This window comes from Cervus elaphus, chromosome 2 (assembly GCF_910594005.1).
Source record: "Cervus elaphus chromosome 2, mCerEla1.1, whole genome shotgun sequence".
NCBI lineage: Eukaryota > Metazoa > Chordata > Mammalia > Artiodactyla > Cervidae > Cervus > Cervus elaphus.
In genome coordinates, this window is record NC_057816.1 from 27,120,753 (window position 1) to 27,135,123 (window position 14,371).

General features: G+C 38.8%; 1 protein-coding gene across 2 annotated transcripts in view; it reads left to right on the forward strand.

The window, feature by feature from the left end:
- NELL1 (neural EGFL like 1) overlaps positions 1–14,371 on the forward strand; it is a 1,027,621-nt gene that overhangs the window by 985,418 nt on the left and 27,832 nt on the right. For both annotated transcript variants that reach the window (XM_043875125.1, XM_043875116.1), the window contains one exon: positions 5,577–5,770. In XM_043875125.1, coding sequence (XP_043731060.1) covers positions 5,577–5,770 — 194 coding nt within the window. The remainder of the gene's footprint in view (positions 1–5,576; positions 5,771–14,371) is intronic.

Here is a 14,371-nt window from a genome sequence, read left to right on the forward strand (position 1 = left end):
ATCACTAATAAACCCTCAAGGTCTGTTCTCATTTCCAAACTACTAATGTCTGGTAATGATTTCCAAGTCAGAACATGCACAGCTGGATATTCAAACCCCAGGTTAAATTTTGTTTTCTGACACATCACCTGTTTGGAGTTTGAAAGTAAGTCAAAATGTGTTGCAGAAGTTATTCAAGGAAGAAGATGGGGTAATGACAAAGGTCATTCCTCTGACTTAATGGTACCAAACCATTGGAAAAACTATTTCCCTTGATCTCTGAAATCAGCTTATAGAAGTTTCAGCTCCTGAGGCAGGTACCATTACAGTTGTTACAATATTAAAACTTCCATAGAGCCTTTTTTTTTTTTTTTGGAAAGCTAGGAAAATTGTTTGGCGCTAGGTTAGGATTGGTTTGAGTGCTACTGATATAAACATCTCTGAAGAGTTGTTTTTTTTTTTCCAAGTGCAAGTAACATAACTTCACATTAAAGAACAAAGCAGACTATCTAGGCACAACTAGATTTTTAAAGCAAAATTGAGTACAATAATAACAACTTTCAGAAATTGTGAAACTGTCAATGCAGGAAAATTAGTTCTAATGTAAGCTTAGCCATGGGACTTTTTTTGAAAATGTTCTCATATTAGCATAGAGCATTTTAAATAATGAATTTACAGGGAAAAACAAAAGGAAATCACAGACAGACATTACTTAGAATAAGAAAAAAAAACAAGTACATTTTAATGATTATAGATTTGTGTATGGAATATTTTGCCTGAATTTTGTTTCATTGCCTCTTTGTCATTGGAGGCCTGTCTGATGATTTGGGTAAGTATCATGGGTGACTGTCTTTGTGTTTGCTCAGCAGAGAACAACAGTTGCAATATGTAAATAGGGTGCCTCTTTCCTTTGGATGCCTTGGGATATGTATAATAGATTAAGTTGGCTTTGTGCAGAGCAAACAGGTCTGTATTACCAAGAATATGAATAATGTCAGTTTCCATAATTGCTAACATCTGGCTTTCCATAAATCTGTTAAATTGCATGGAAGCAGAATTAGATTTCTGTGTCATAAGTAAAGCAATTACATGGAACTCTGTAGGCAATATGGTCCTATATTCAACTGTGAAATCCATTCATTCTGGAGCAGCAAAAGCAAATCCAGGTTTTGCACCCTGTTTTTATTGTACACCCCTAGGTGTGTTCATCTTTTTGCTCAGGTTTCTTAATTTACGAGAGGAAAACACTGCCAATATGTTTGTAACTTTCTTAAATGCAAAATAACCAAATGTTAAAAAAAAGCATGCTCTAGCCAGGCATTAATTGCCAATTTAGAGAGTATTTTTGAGGAGACCATAAGTTAAAGATCCTTTTGTTGCCATTGTAGTTCTGTTGAAATTAATCTTCCAGACAGTTCCTGGGGTGATTTGTTGATAGGTCTTTCTCTGCCATTGTTCCCTTAAGCATTTGACAGGAAACTGGGATATGGAGGGAAGAAGAAAGGTGGCTTTCCTATTTCAGCGTGGTTATTGCTTTCTGTATTTATTGTATTTTGAACTAGACCCAAGAGCTTTCCCAGATGAAAAGTCAACAATAAGATGTGTTCCCTGAAGAGAAGGGTCATGGTTATGCCTCATGCTTATTGAACACACCAAAGACTAACTTTTGGCAAAGCAGTTTTTTATACTTGTATTGGTCTGTAAAATTCCTGGATTTAGGTAAGTTACATGGGCTTCCCAGCGGTGCAGTGGTAAAGAAGTCGACTGCCAATGTAGGAGATGCAGGTTCAATCCCTGTGTTGGAAAGATCCCCTGGAGGAGGAAATGGCAACCTACTCCGGTATTCTTGCCTGGAAGTTAAATAAATACATTGCACATCCAAAGTATATTCTTTGGCACTTCGTAATGAGGAAAAGATTTAGTTCTTGCCCTCAATGAGCTCACCATCTACCTATGAAGCCATGGATATATTAAAATATAACTCCCAAGAGATGAATGCAAGGCTACAGAGCAAGGTACAGAGAAACAAAAACGCCAATAGTGACTGTCTCGCAGAATGAGGGATGGTGATGCTGGGTCTTGATTTTGAAGAATGCACGAGAGTCAAGATAGCACACAGGAAAGAGAAAAGGTTACCTTTTCAATTAATTTACACCCCACCCATTCCATATAGGCTAATAAACAGAGATAAGGGGGGCAGGGAAGGACTCCCATAATTAGAAAAGGCATGTTCCAAGGCACAGGCAGAGGAAACATCATAGACTGTTTGTGGGTCACCGTTGCTTTTGAAGAGAAAGGGGAAGAGACAGGAGGTAACAACTGAAGTGCCAAACCAAGGCTTATGTGTATACTAGGAGATTGAATGTTCTATTAGAAGCATCAGAGATCCACAGAGATGTGGCAGAGGAATGACATGAACTGGTTTGCTTTTTAATACAACACCCCTACCCTGTAGAGCTATTTACAGCAATGATTCTCCTCTGTCTGAACAGAGCCCAGATGTCTAGATTCTAAATTGCCAATTAAGCCCATTTCTAGTGGTTAGCCACCACGAGAAAACATCAGTATTTTTTAAAAGCTCTCCAAATATTTATATTTTGCCCACAATCAAAAAATCACTGAATTAGAGTGAAAAGTAGTTGAAGTCAGTATAGACCAGCTAGGAAGCTAATGCAATAGTCCTGGTGAGAAATATGAAAATCAGAATTGAGTTCAAAGAAACCTGAGTTTTATTTTTATGATTATATAAGTGATGAGCCACCTACCTAGCTAGCTATCATCAATTTACTCTCTATCTGTATCTCCAGACATACAAACCAGATTATAAATGTGATGAGAGAAGTATAAGACACTGTTCTGTTACTTTCAGCAAAAATATAGGAGAATAATGCAAAAAATATCACTTTAGTATTGTTCCAAGATAGCATATATCTAAACAGTAAACCATGTACCACTAACTATCATTGCAATGAGTGTTCAGAGAGGGTGAATAATCACTCTAAACTGTAATCATATTGGAAGATACTTAACTGAGGAAGTAGGGCTTGAAGTTGGTCTTAATCATTTATATTCATTAAATAAACATATTTTTGAGTACTTATTATGTTATCTATGTTTTTACCTTCAAAAGACTATAGAGTAGGTGGGTATGGTTTTATACAGTTGATAATTGAAGGTGAGAAAGAATAAATAATGTGACCAAGGATACACAGTGTAATGTACAAAATGACCGGTACATAATAAGCACCAATTAATTGGAAGAGTTTGGTTTCAAACATGTATGACCTGACTCCTGCATTCATTGCTACTTTTTGTTGTGAAGAATTAGAGGAAAAAGACTGGGATGATGAGAGAGGCTTCTAGGCGGGAGCATCGTAGGGTCATATGTGTTACCCAGGAGTAATAAAGAAGTAATCAAGGTCTGATGTAGTTGACTTGGAATCTAGATAGCATAATTTAGAATCATTTCCACAAATGTTAAAGGAGGAATAATTATTCATTAAGTCAATGTTTTGACTGAGGCTACAATCGGTAGAACAAAGATAAAAAAATAAATCTTATAATGAACTAGTTTCTAGAAATATTGTTGGAATTCCTTAACATCTTCCACTTTGTACTGTGGCTATAATGCCAAGTTTTATACTAATGTAGTGCATATAGTCTGTAAGGGAAGATAGGTCATTGTTTCTCATTGTTATTAAAGTCACTATAGTTTTAAAATTCTAGCAAACTAATTATACCATATTCTCTGAATTTCAACTAAAAATGCTGAAAAGGGACCATACAAGATTTTATCCTTGAGAAAGAACTGCAATGTCTAGAGGGCAAATTAGTAGATAAAACCACAGACTATTCTAGTATGCTTAAAGAAGACTTTAGGTATTGAGTTGGCACAGTTTGGTGGAAAGAACTGAAGTATACCTTTTGAAAGACCCAACCCAGTCTTTGCTCTAACAGATACCAGCTGTGTGACCATTTAGCCATTTCTGTAACTTAGTTCTTCTTTTGTAGACTGAAAATAACTATTTCCATCCTGCAATCATATGACATGACTTGTGAAAAAGAACTCTGAAAAACTTTGATATATATATATATTTATAAATATAAAATATAAATAATAGCAGAATTATTAATACATAAATACATTAATACATAAAATAGCAGTAAAATTGATTTTATGTCTCTGAGCACATTTTTACTTTGAGTACTTAAGGGGGAAATGCCACTTATAGTTACTTTTTTGTGTGCAACTTAGTTCCATAATTCTTTAAAAAAAATGCCTACAATTAAGATGGATTTTAGTGTGAAGAGTAAGTTAATTTATACTGTTATTCTCACCTACAGTTGGAGTCAAGCCTACCAATTAGTAGCCTGCCACCAGTTTTATATATATTGCTGTGTTCCTCCTTATCACTTTCATGAGGACAGCGTCTTTAAGTCACTGTCAACATTTATAGTACCAGTGTGCAAAAAACCCTGGTGCAGAGCAGACTTTTGGTAAAAATATGTTGAAATCAACATTGTCACCTGAAAGATATTTGAAGGGCTTGTCAGTAGATTAATCAATGGAGAAAACAAATGACCTGACAGACAAATGGCTCATGTTTTCAAATACAGATACTTTAAAGACTGTCATAAGAAAAATCAAGTAGACTTTCCTTGAGTGATTTCAGAACTGGTGCCTAGGTAGAAGTTACTAAATAATATATTTTATTTCAATTTAATGAAGACATTTCTGAAAGAGTTATTCAAAGATGGAATTTGCTGGCTTGTGAAGGAATCGGTTCAGGAAAAGGGCTCCAACCAGGGATGGACAGCTATGTGTTTGAGATGCTAAGGCCTCTAGAGCTCTGAATGTCTAGGAGAGCTACTTTATTTATGTGTTTCTTCCATACTTGACTGTCAATGAAAAACAGCAAAATATATGGTGTCTTTCATCAGAATTCATGCCATACCTCAGCTGTAGCCTCAAGATGTTTTCTTGTGTGAGCAAAAATGCTGCTAGTCATTAAGGTGGTGAGTTTTTGATTAGGCAAGGCATCCTCTAGAAATTATTTCCTTTTCTTTCATCATTGGCCCCAGGATCTGGGGGCAGTCTAATTGGCTCAGGATTGCCCTCATTGCTCACTTGTTCCTACTCAGTGGCTCATCTATTCACACCTTTTGTAAACGACCCAGATCTCCATGGGGTGTCTCCACACTGTTAATGAATTAGCAGTATTTATTGCCTCTGGATGGTATAGTTCTTGAGGATCTCCTAAAACCAGTTCAGGGTTGCTACTGAATAATTCAGTAATTAGAGCCTGACAGCTATGGGTTTGAGTCCCAGACTGGCCACTTATTAGCTATATGACAGTGGGCATGCTATTTAACTTACAGGAGCCTCAGCTCCATCATTTCCCAACTAGAGATAAGAACAGATTGTCCTACACAGACCTTCTGTGCCGAGTAAAGGAGATCAGGCACGTGAAGAGCTTGGCACAGTACTTGACACAAGCAAACACTCAATGATGGTAACTAGTGTTACGGTCAGTGATTATGACTTTCTAGTAATCATCTTGGCTAGAGTCTAAAGCTCCCTGCTTTCTCTGTTGCAGACATTGATGAATGTGCCTTAAGAACCCATACCTGTTGGAATGATTCTGCCTGCATCAACCTGGCAGGGGGCTTCGACTGCCTCTGTCCCTCTGGGCCCTCCTGCTCTGGTGACTGCCCCCATGAAGGAGGGCTGAAGCGCAACGGGCAGGTGTGGACTCTGAAAGAAGACAGGTGTTCCGTCTGTTCCTGCAAGGTGAGGCTGGTGTGGTGCGGTGGAAACTGTCACTGTTCTTTCTCTCCTTCCCCCTCTGCTCTCCCTCCCCATCTGTTTCCACCAGGTTGTTGATTCATGGGTCTCCTGTGGTTCCTGAAAAGGATTCAGTTCTAATCTCCGCTACAGCTAATGATGATGCTGGGTGGCAGGCAGACTTGCTGGGAATGAGGTGAGGTATAGGGGTTGCTAAGAGACTGCTGAACGCAGGGGCAGCAGGGCAGAGAAGCCAGTGAGTCCCCCTACTGAGAGCCGGCAGTGCCTTTAAGGTTGGTTGGGTGAGAGCTTTAATGAGCCCTCATCTCCTACTTTTACAGTCTTGCTGATTAAAACTTCTCTTTCCCCGAAATGATCGCCTGCATGAACTTGCTCACTCTTCTGGTGACATCATCCAGAATAGCAAGGCTCAGAGGCTTGTAGTGGCCAGAGACAGGTGAACCTCTGACACGCTGTAAACACATGAGAATGATGGTACAAGGCTGTCTGGTAAAGGATGTCTTTTTGTCGTGCTCAGTGCTGGCTAATTCGTTACACTAATTTGTTTGGAAGTGAGTTTAATGCTTATGAAAATAAAATTCTGTCATCGACTAGTTTTGCTTTATGCTTTGCAAAATGGGCCTGTTAAAGTGTTTGATTTCCTTGTGCTTTATTTCTTCTTTTGTTGATCTTGCCTATTCAGTTTCCTTTGATACTACGTTTTCTGTAGCTCTTACATTGTATTTTTATGTCTGTTTGGATGAGACTGTTTAATCTTTGGCTTTGTGGGCATGGGAACTGTGAGAAGTTACTTGCTTAGTAGCCTTGTAGAGGGCTGGTCTCCTTATAAACCCAGCGTGCTCCCTGGAAACAGAGTAGAAATGAACCTTGAAAAGTCACCCAGTTCACTCACCTGCCTTCAAGTCTGTCACACCTCCAGACCTGGGGGCACATATTTAGGAAAGTTGTATTACTAAGTGTTTAGATCTTTACTCCATAACGGCATTCTTCCTTGTATATAAACAACTTTGTTGTTGTTGTTTAGTAGCTAGGTCATGTCCAACTCTATGAGAACCCAGGGACTCTAGCCCGCCAGGCTCCTCTATCCATGGGATTTCCCAGGCAAGTATACTGGAGTGGGTTGTCATTTCCTTCTCCAGTGTATATAAACCTAGTTCCCCATACTTAGACTTAGGTCCATTGCTCCCAGTCGTTAAGTACCTCCCATATACCAAGCATCCTGAAATTTTTTATTAGTCATGTATTGTTCCATAGGTTACAAATACTTTTAGTGTGTTATATTTGTCTTTTCTCCTAGCACATTATTATTTATTTTAATCAAAATCTGTCATCTTTTTTCAGCTTTTTATTTTATATTGGAGTATAGCTGATTAACAATGTTGTGATAGTTTCAGATGCACAGCGAAACAACTCAGCCATACATGTATCCTTTCTTCCCTAAACTCCCATCCTGTCCAGGCTGCCACATAGCAGTGAGCAGGGTTCCCTGTGCTATATAGTGCGTCACTATCGGTTATTGATTTTAAATATACCATTATGTACATATTGATCCTAAACTCCCTAATATCGCTTTCCCCGGCCCTTCCCTGCTGGTAACCATAAGTTCATTCTCTAAGTCTGTGAGTCTGTTTCTGTTTTGTAAATAAGTTCATATGTATCATTTCTTTTTAGATTCCACATATAAGGGATAGCATATGATATTTCTCTTTGTCTGATTTACTTCCCTTGGTTTGATAATCTCTAGGTTCATTCATGTTGCTGCAAATAGCATTATTTCATTCTTTTTAATGGCTGAGTCATACTCCATTGTATGTAAGTACCACATCTTTTTTATTCATTCCTCTGTCAATGGACATTCAGGTCCAAGCATCCTATAACTTACAAACAGCATCCCATTTAATATAGCATGACTCTGAAAGACAAAGAAACTGAGCTTCTAAGTTTTAGGGCAAGTAATGTGCACTTAATATCACAAGATATAAATTTGTAAGCTGGGATTTGAAGTTTACTTGTTTGCTCCAAATCTTAGTTTTCTCATTTTGCTACATGTCCTGTAACTCTGTATATGACATCTGTTGGTATTTATAAAACCAATTAAGTAATCAGTCAACCCAACTGGATTGAGCTCAATGCTCAACTCACTACTATTGTAATGACTATGTAAGGACATTCCCTCAAGCAGTCTTCAGGTTATAAAGTACAATATTTAAGTATGTGGCACTGACTCAGAGCAAAAGTTTCTGAGAGATGGAAAAGCTTATTTTGGGTTAGAGTGGCTGAGAAAGGCCTATGGGAGAGGTTGGCAATTCAGCCAGCAAAATGAAGATGAATTCCTTTACTTATTCTATTCTAGAAATTATTGCTTTACTAAACCTTTATGGAGGCTCACAACCTGGCCCCATACTATTTTTAAGGCTTTCTATGTCCCCAATACCTAGAACAGGCAAGGGATTTTAGCTGAGTTTTGACCAATATGAAGCTAAAAGTTATTTTTCAGTTGTTGTTTTATTTAAGTCCATAATAAAGCAGGACACTTAGCAATCATTAAAATTTTTCCAAAACCTCATTAATTGGCTGTACTAATAATCTAGCAGACGGTTGATTTATGCTGCTCTGACTCCTAAAGTATCTCTGATGACTTCTGGGAATTAGACTGATACTGCCACAGGAAAGGAACAAACCCTGTCATCTTATTCTCTTAATATAATGTACCTCCATTACCCCTCCTGTATGAATAAAGTACTGAGCAGAGCTTGTTACATAGTCTTTTAAAAAATAAAAATTACCCATGTATAGCACAGCTTGCAAGAGGTTATAGAATGAAAGGAGAGCTGGTTTTAGGAGCTGAACCAAGACGCCTGAGTCAAATTCCATAGATCATCTTCCCCAAAATGAACTTATTTGTAATCCCCTTTGTTTCCACTATTTTCAGTTGTAAGTAGTCTATTCTGATTTAATAAGAAATATTTCCAGTAGTTAAGCATGTAGTTGAAGTATTATTATGGCATCATCTTAGAGGCTAAGAAGTAAAATCAAGGTTAAGTTATGAAATGCTGGCTTTTTAATCATATTCTGGATGTTTCCAATTCAAATAAAAACAAATCACACAAGCAGAATCACAAAAGCCAGCCACAGGTCTAGGCATACTGTTGAAAGAAGCAAGGTCAGAGTTCTTTCATCCTTGAGAATCAGTACATCAGGTTAGCTAATGTCTCATGTCAATTGAAAAGGAGGCCTTGAAACATATCCACAGCTGAATGGAGTTCAGTGATAAAGCTAGGCTAGCACAAATGGACATGGGTTCTATTTAGGTGAAATGTACCTCCTTGACAATGACAATGCTTGTGTGCACCTTAAGACCACTAAACTGATTAGGCACAGAATAATTGCCTAATTTTGGGGATGCATGTTCCTCCAGATCAGAAACCCAGAGTGAAAAATGGTTCTCTCTTTAGGCTTCATCCCTAAATCTTAACTTATAGCCCAATTTCTTTTCATAGATACCCATTTGTGTCTTTTCCTTTCATAAATTTGTCACGGACCTAACGGAGATACCTTTTATTTTCTATCTGCACTACATGGAAAGATAGAGAGGTCTCAAGTTTATTAGTTTCCAGAAAATGTAGCATTTTAGTATGAATGGTTACATTTATATTGATGATCATGGAGATGAATGGGGAAATGGATACACAATTAACCACCTGTCACGTTATGGTAGAGTCATGAACAATTTATTTGTTGTAGGAACTTAGGAAAAAGAAGTATGCTTTATTCTGGGAGAATGAAGAAAGGAATAGGGAATGATTTCACAGAGCAGGTGACCTTTGAATACATTCTTAAAGGATGAGAAATTTATCCAAGTAGAGATGTGGGGAAAGTGAATTCCAAACAGAAGGAAAAGCAAGAACAAAGAAGCAGAAGCATAACAATATGTATTAAAGGAAATATAAAGTGAATGATGAGATTAGACTATCAGGAGCAAGAAGAGGGTGAGAAGGTTATAAGAGGTGATAAGCCTGGAGATAAAGGATGGGGATAGAGTCAGGCTTTGGAATGTAGACTTTATCCCGTGAGCAGCTGAGGATCATGAGAGATTTTTTTCATTTAGGATTAATATGGCCTAATCATAGTCTGATTAATAGCATGATGGACAGACTGGGGAGATCAAAACTAAATGCAGAGATACTACTTAGACTGAAGTAAAGATTCAGGAAACTAAAGGTGAGAACCTGGATGAGCAATAGAGAGGTAAGATCACAGGGTAAGTAACACAGAAGTAAAATGATGCTCCTGACCAATTATGTCCCTCAGTTACTGTGGCAATGTGTGTCCGTATAATATAGGTGAAAAAGAAACTTCAGAGTGGTGTGTTGTAAACTTAGCTGCAGATTTTCCTGGATAAAAAGAATTGAGGTGCCAGTGACAAGTAGAGACAGGATTTACAGTTGCTCCCATATCTACACCCTTACCTACCACTGCTACCCTCATTAGTTCAGTTCAGTCGCTCAGTCATGTCTGACTCTTTGCGACCCCATAGACTGCAAAATGCCAGACCTCCCTGTCCATTACCAACTCCTGGAGATTACTCAAACTCATGTCCATTGAGCTGGTGATGCCATCCAACCATCTCATCCTCTGTCGTCCCCTTCTCCTCCTCCTGCAACCTTTTCCAGCATCAGTGCCTTTGCCAATGAGTCAGTCCTTCGCATCAGCTGGCCAAAGTATTGGAGTTTCAGCTTCAGCATCAGTCCTTCCAATGAATATTGAGCACTGACTTCCTTTAGCATGGACTGCTTGGATCTACTTGCAGCCCAAGAGACACTCAGAGTTTCTCCAACACCACAGTTCAAAGGCACCAATTTTTCGAACTCAGCTTTGTTTATAGTCCAACTCTCACATCCATACATGACTACTGGAAAAACCATAGCTTTGACTAGATGGATCTTTGTCGGCAAAGTAATGTCTCTGCTTTTTAATATACTGTCTAGATTAGTCATAGCTTTTCTTCCAAGGAGCAAGCATCTTTTAATTTCATGGCTGTAGTCACCATCTGCCATGATTTTGGAGCCCAAGAAAATATTGTATCCACTGTTTCCCCATTTATTTTCCATGAAGTGATGGGACCAGATGCCACAATCTTAGTTTTCTGAATGTTGAGTTGTTGGGGTCCAGCCCCAGTGGGTCCAGGTATACCCAAGGGATGAGTGGCATCAGCGAAGAAGACAGACGCACACAGAAGGTTGTGTAGAAGAGGTAGCTTTTTTTTAATTTTTAGGATACCTCAGTTTTTATAGAATGAATGTTACCTCCCCCTTAAGTCACCACATATTACATCAGATATTGGTTTCATGCTCCTGTCAATATTTTTCTTTCCCATGTTTTCCCCCTATGTATTCATCTAGAATGTTTCCAATTACAGGGTTTTTTCTTAAATGTCCCGTACATAGTCTTCTCGCCTCAATGGCCTAACATTTTCATTCTAACAACACAATGTTCTACGAATCTCAGGTATAGTGTAAATTCTCTGGACAGTAAAACAATACATGGGAAGGGTCACAGGAACATGTTTGACATTTCTGACAATAGTTCCATGTGAAAACCCTGATATTTTTCTTTACCTGAAACGGCAAAAACACCTCTAAAGCAGCAAAACACCTCTATTAATAGTGAGATAATGGCAGTGAAGCTGGTTAATATAAATCTTCTATTGAAATCCTATGTACCCCATTTCCTAACTCTACAAAAATTCCCATAATATCCCATGTTGTTTAAAGAAAGGGAATCAATGAACAAAAAGCAGCAAAGAAATAGCAATAATGAAAACCCTCTCAACCAAGGAGCAAGTAAACTAAAGCAATATATCTACTTCTAAATCTAAGTGCACTACTCTTTTCTATTCTAGAACATTATAATCTTTTAAGCAGGCAGCAAAACTATACCTGTGGCCTTTTCTTTTCTGACTTGATGTTTATGGTCATGTCCTGAGCCAGAGCAATCATGAGCATTTCCAAAAAGGCTTGGACTTTTCCAGCGAGGCCTTATTACTATATATTATATTTCCAAAAATTAATAGAAAGCCCAACAAGAGTAAGACAGAAGAAAGGGGCCTACCAGGCCCCCAGGACAACCTCGAGGGGACAAGCTGCCTTGCAGATTCCTTTCTCGTCCTGGCGGCTCCCAAGGGGACATATTGGGCCCCTGGGGCAGCCCCAAGTGAGGAAGAGCTGCCTTGAAGGTTCCTCTCTCGTCCCATGACCTTGTCACGGTTTGGGCACACCCCAGTGGCTCCCAACATTGAGTTTTAAGTCAACTTTTTCACTCTCCTCTTTCACTTTCATCAAGAAGTTCTTTAGTTCTTCTTTGCTTTCTGCCATAAGGGTGGTGTCATCTGCATATCTGAGGTTATTGATATTTCTGCCAGCAATCTTGAATCCAACTTGCGCTTCATCCAGTGCAGCATTTCTCATGATGCACTCTGCATATAAGTTAAATAAGCAGAGTGACCAATATACAGCCTCGATGTACTCCTTTCCCGATTTGGAACCAGTCTTTTGTTCCATGTCCATTTCTAACTGTTGCTTCTTGACCTGCATACAGATTTCTCAGGAGGCAGGACAGGTGGTCTGGTATTCTCATCTCTTTAAGAATTTTCCACAGTTTGTTGTGATCCACACAGTCAAAGGCTTGGGCATAGTAAATAAAGCAGAAGTAGATGTATTTCTGGAACTCTCCTGGTTTTTTGATGATCCAACGGATGTTGACAATTTGATCTCTTTGAAATGGTTCCTCTGCCTTTTCTAAATCCAGCTTGAACATCTGGAAGTTCACGGTTCATGTACTGTTGAAGCCTGGCTTGGAGAATTTTGAGCATTAATTTGCTACCATGTGAGATGTGTGCAGTAGTTTGAGCATTTTTGGCATTGCCTTTCTTTGGGATTGGAATGAAAACTGACCTTTTCCAGTCCTGTGGCCACTGCTGAGTTTTCCAAATTTGCTGGCATATAGAGTGCAGCACTTTCCCAGCATCATCTTTTAGGGTTTTAAATAGTTCAACTGGAATTCCATCATCCCCACTAGTTTTGCTCTTAGTAATGTTTCCTAAGGCCCACTTGACTTCACATTCCAGGATGTCTGGCTCTAGATGATCACACCATCATGGTTATCTGGGTCATGAAGATCTTTTTTGTATAGTTCTGTGTTTTCTTAACACTTTTCTTAATATCTTCTGCTTCTGTTAGGTCCATACCATTTCTGTCCTTTATTGTGCCCATCTTTGCATGAAAAGTTACTTTGGTTTCTCTAATATTCTTGAAGAGATCTCTAGTCTTTCCCATTCTATTGTTTTCCTCTATTTCTTTGCACTGATCCCTGAGGAAGGCTTTCTTATCTCTCCTTGCTATTCTTTGGAACTCTGCATTCAAATGGGTATATGTTTCCTTTTCTCCTTTGCCTTTCACCTGTCTTCTTTTCACAGCTATTTGTAAGGCCTACTCAGACAATCATTTTGCATTTCTTTTTCTTGGGGATGGTCTTGATCACTGCCTCCTTTATAATGTCATGAACCTCTGCCCCTAGTTCTTCAGGCACTCTGTCTATCAGGTGTAATCCTTTGAATTTGTTTGTCACTTCCACTGTGTAATCATAAGGGATTTGATTTAGGTCATACCTGAATGGTCTAGTGGTTTTCCCTACTTTCTTCAGTTTAAGTCTGAATTTGGCAATAAGGAGTTCATGATCTGAGCCACAGTCTGCTCCCTGTCTTGTTTTTGCTGACTGTATAGAGCTTCTCCTCCTTTGGCTGCAAAAAATATAATCAATCTGATTTCGGTGATGACCATCTGGTGATGTCCATGTGTAGAGTCGTCTCTTGTGTTGTTGAAAAGGTGTTTGCTATGATCAGTGCATTCTCTTGGCAAAACTCTATTAGCCTTTGCCCTGCTTCATTCTGTACTCCCAGGCCAAATTTGCCTGTTACTCCAGGTATTTCTTGACTTCCTACTTTTGCATCCCAGTCCCCTGTGATGAGAAGGACATCTTTTTTGGGTGTTAATTCTAGAAGGTCTTGTAGGTCTTCATCATAGAGCCATTCAACTTCAGCTTCTTCAGCATTATTGGTCGAGGCAGAGACTTGGATTACTGTAATATTGAATGGTTTGTCTTGGAATCAATCAGAGATCATTCTGTTGCTTTTGAGATTACAACCAAGTACTGCATTTTGGACTCTTTTATTGACTATGAGGACTACTCCATTTCATCTAAGGGATTCTTGCCCAGTCATAGATATAATGGTCATCTGAGTTAAATTAACCCATTTCAGTCCATTTTAATTTGCTGATTCCTAAAATATCGACATTCACTCTGGCCATCTCCTGTTTGACCACTTCCAATTTGCCTTGATTCATGGACCTAACACTCCAGGTTCCTATGCAATATTGCTCTTTACAGCGTCAGATTTTCCTTCCATCACCAGTCACATCCACTACTGGGTGGTGTTTTTGCTTTGGCTCCGTCTCTCCATTCTTTCTGTAGTTAGTTCTCCACTCTTCTCTAGTAGCATATAAGGCACCTACCGACCAGGGGAGTTCA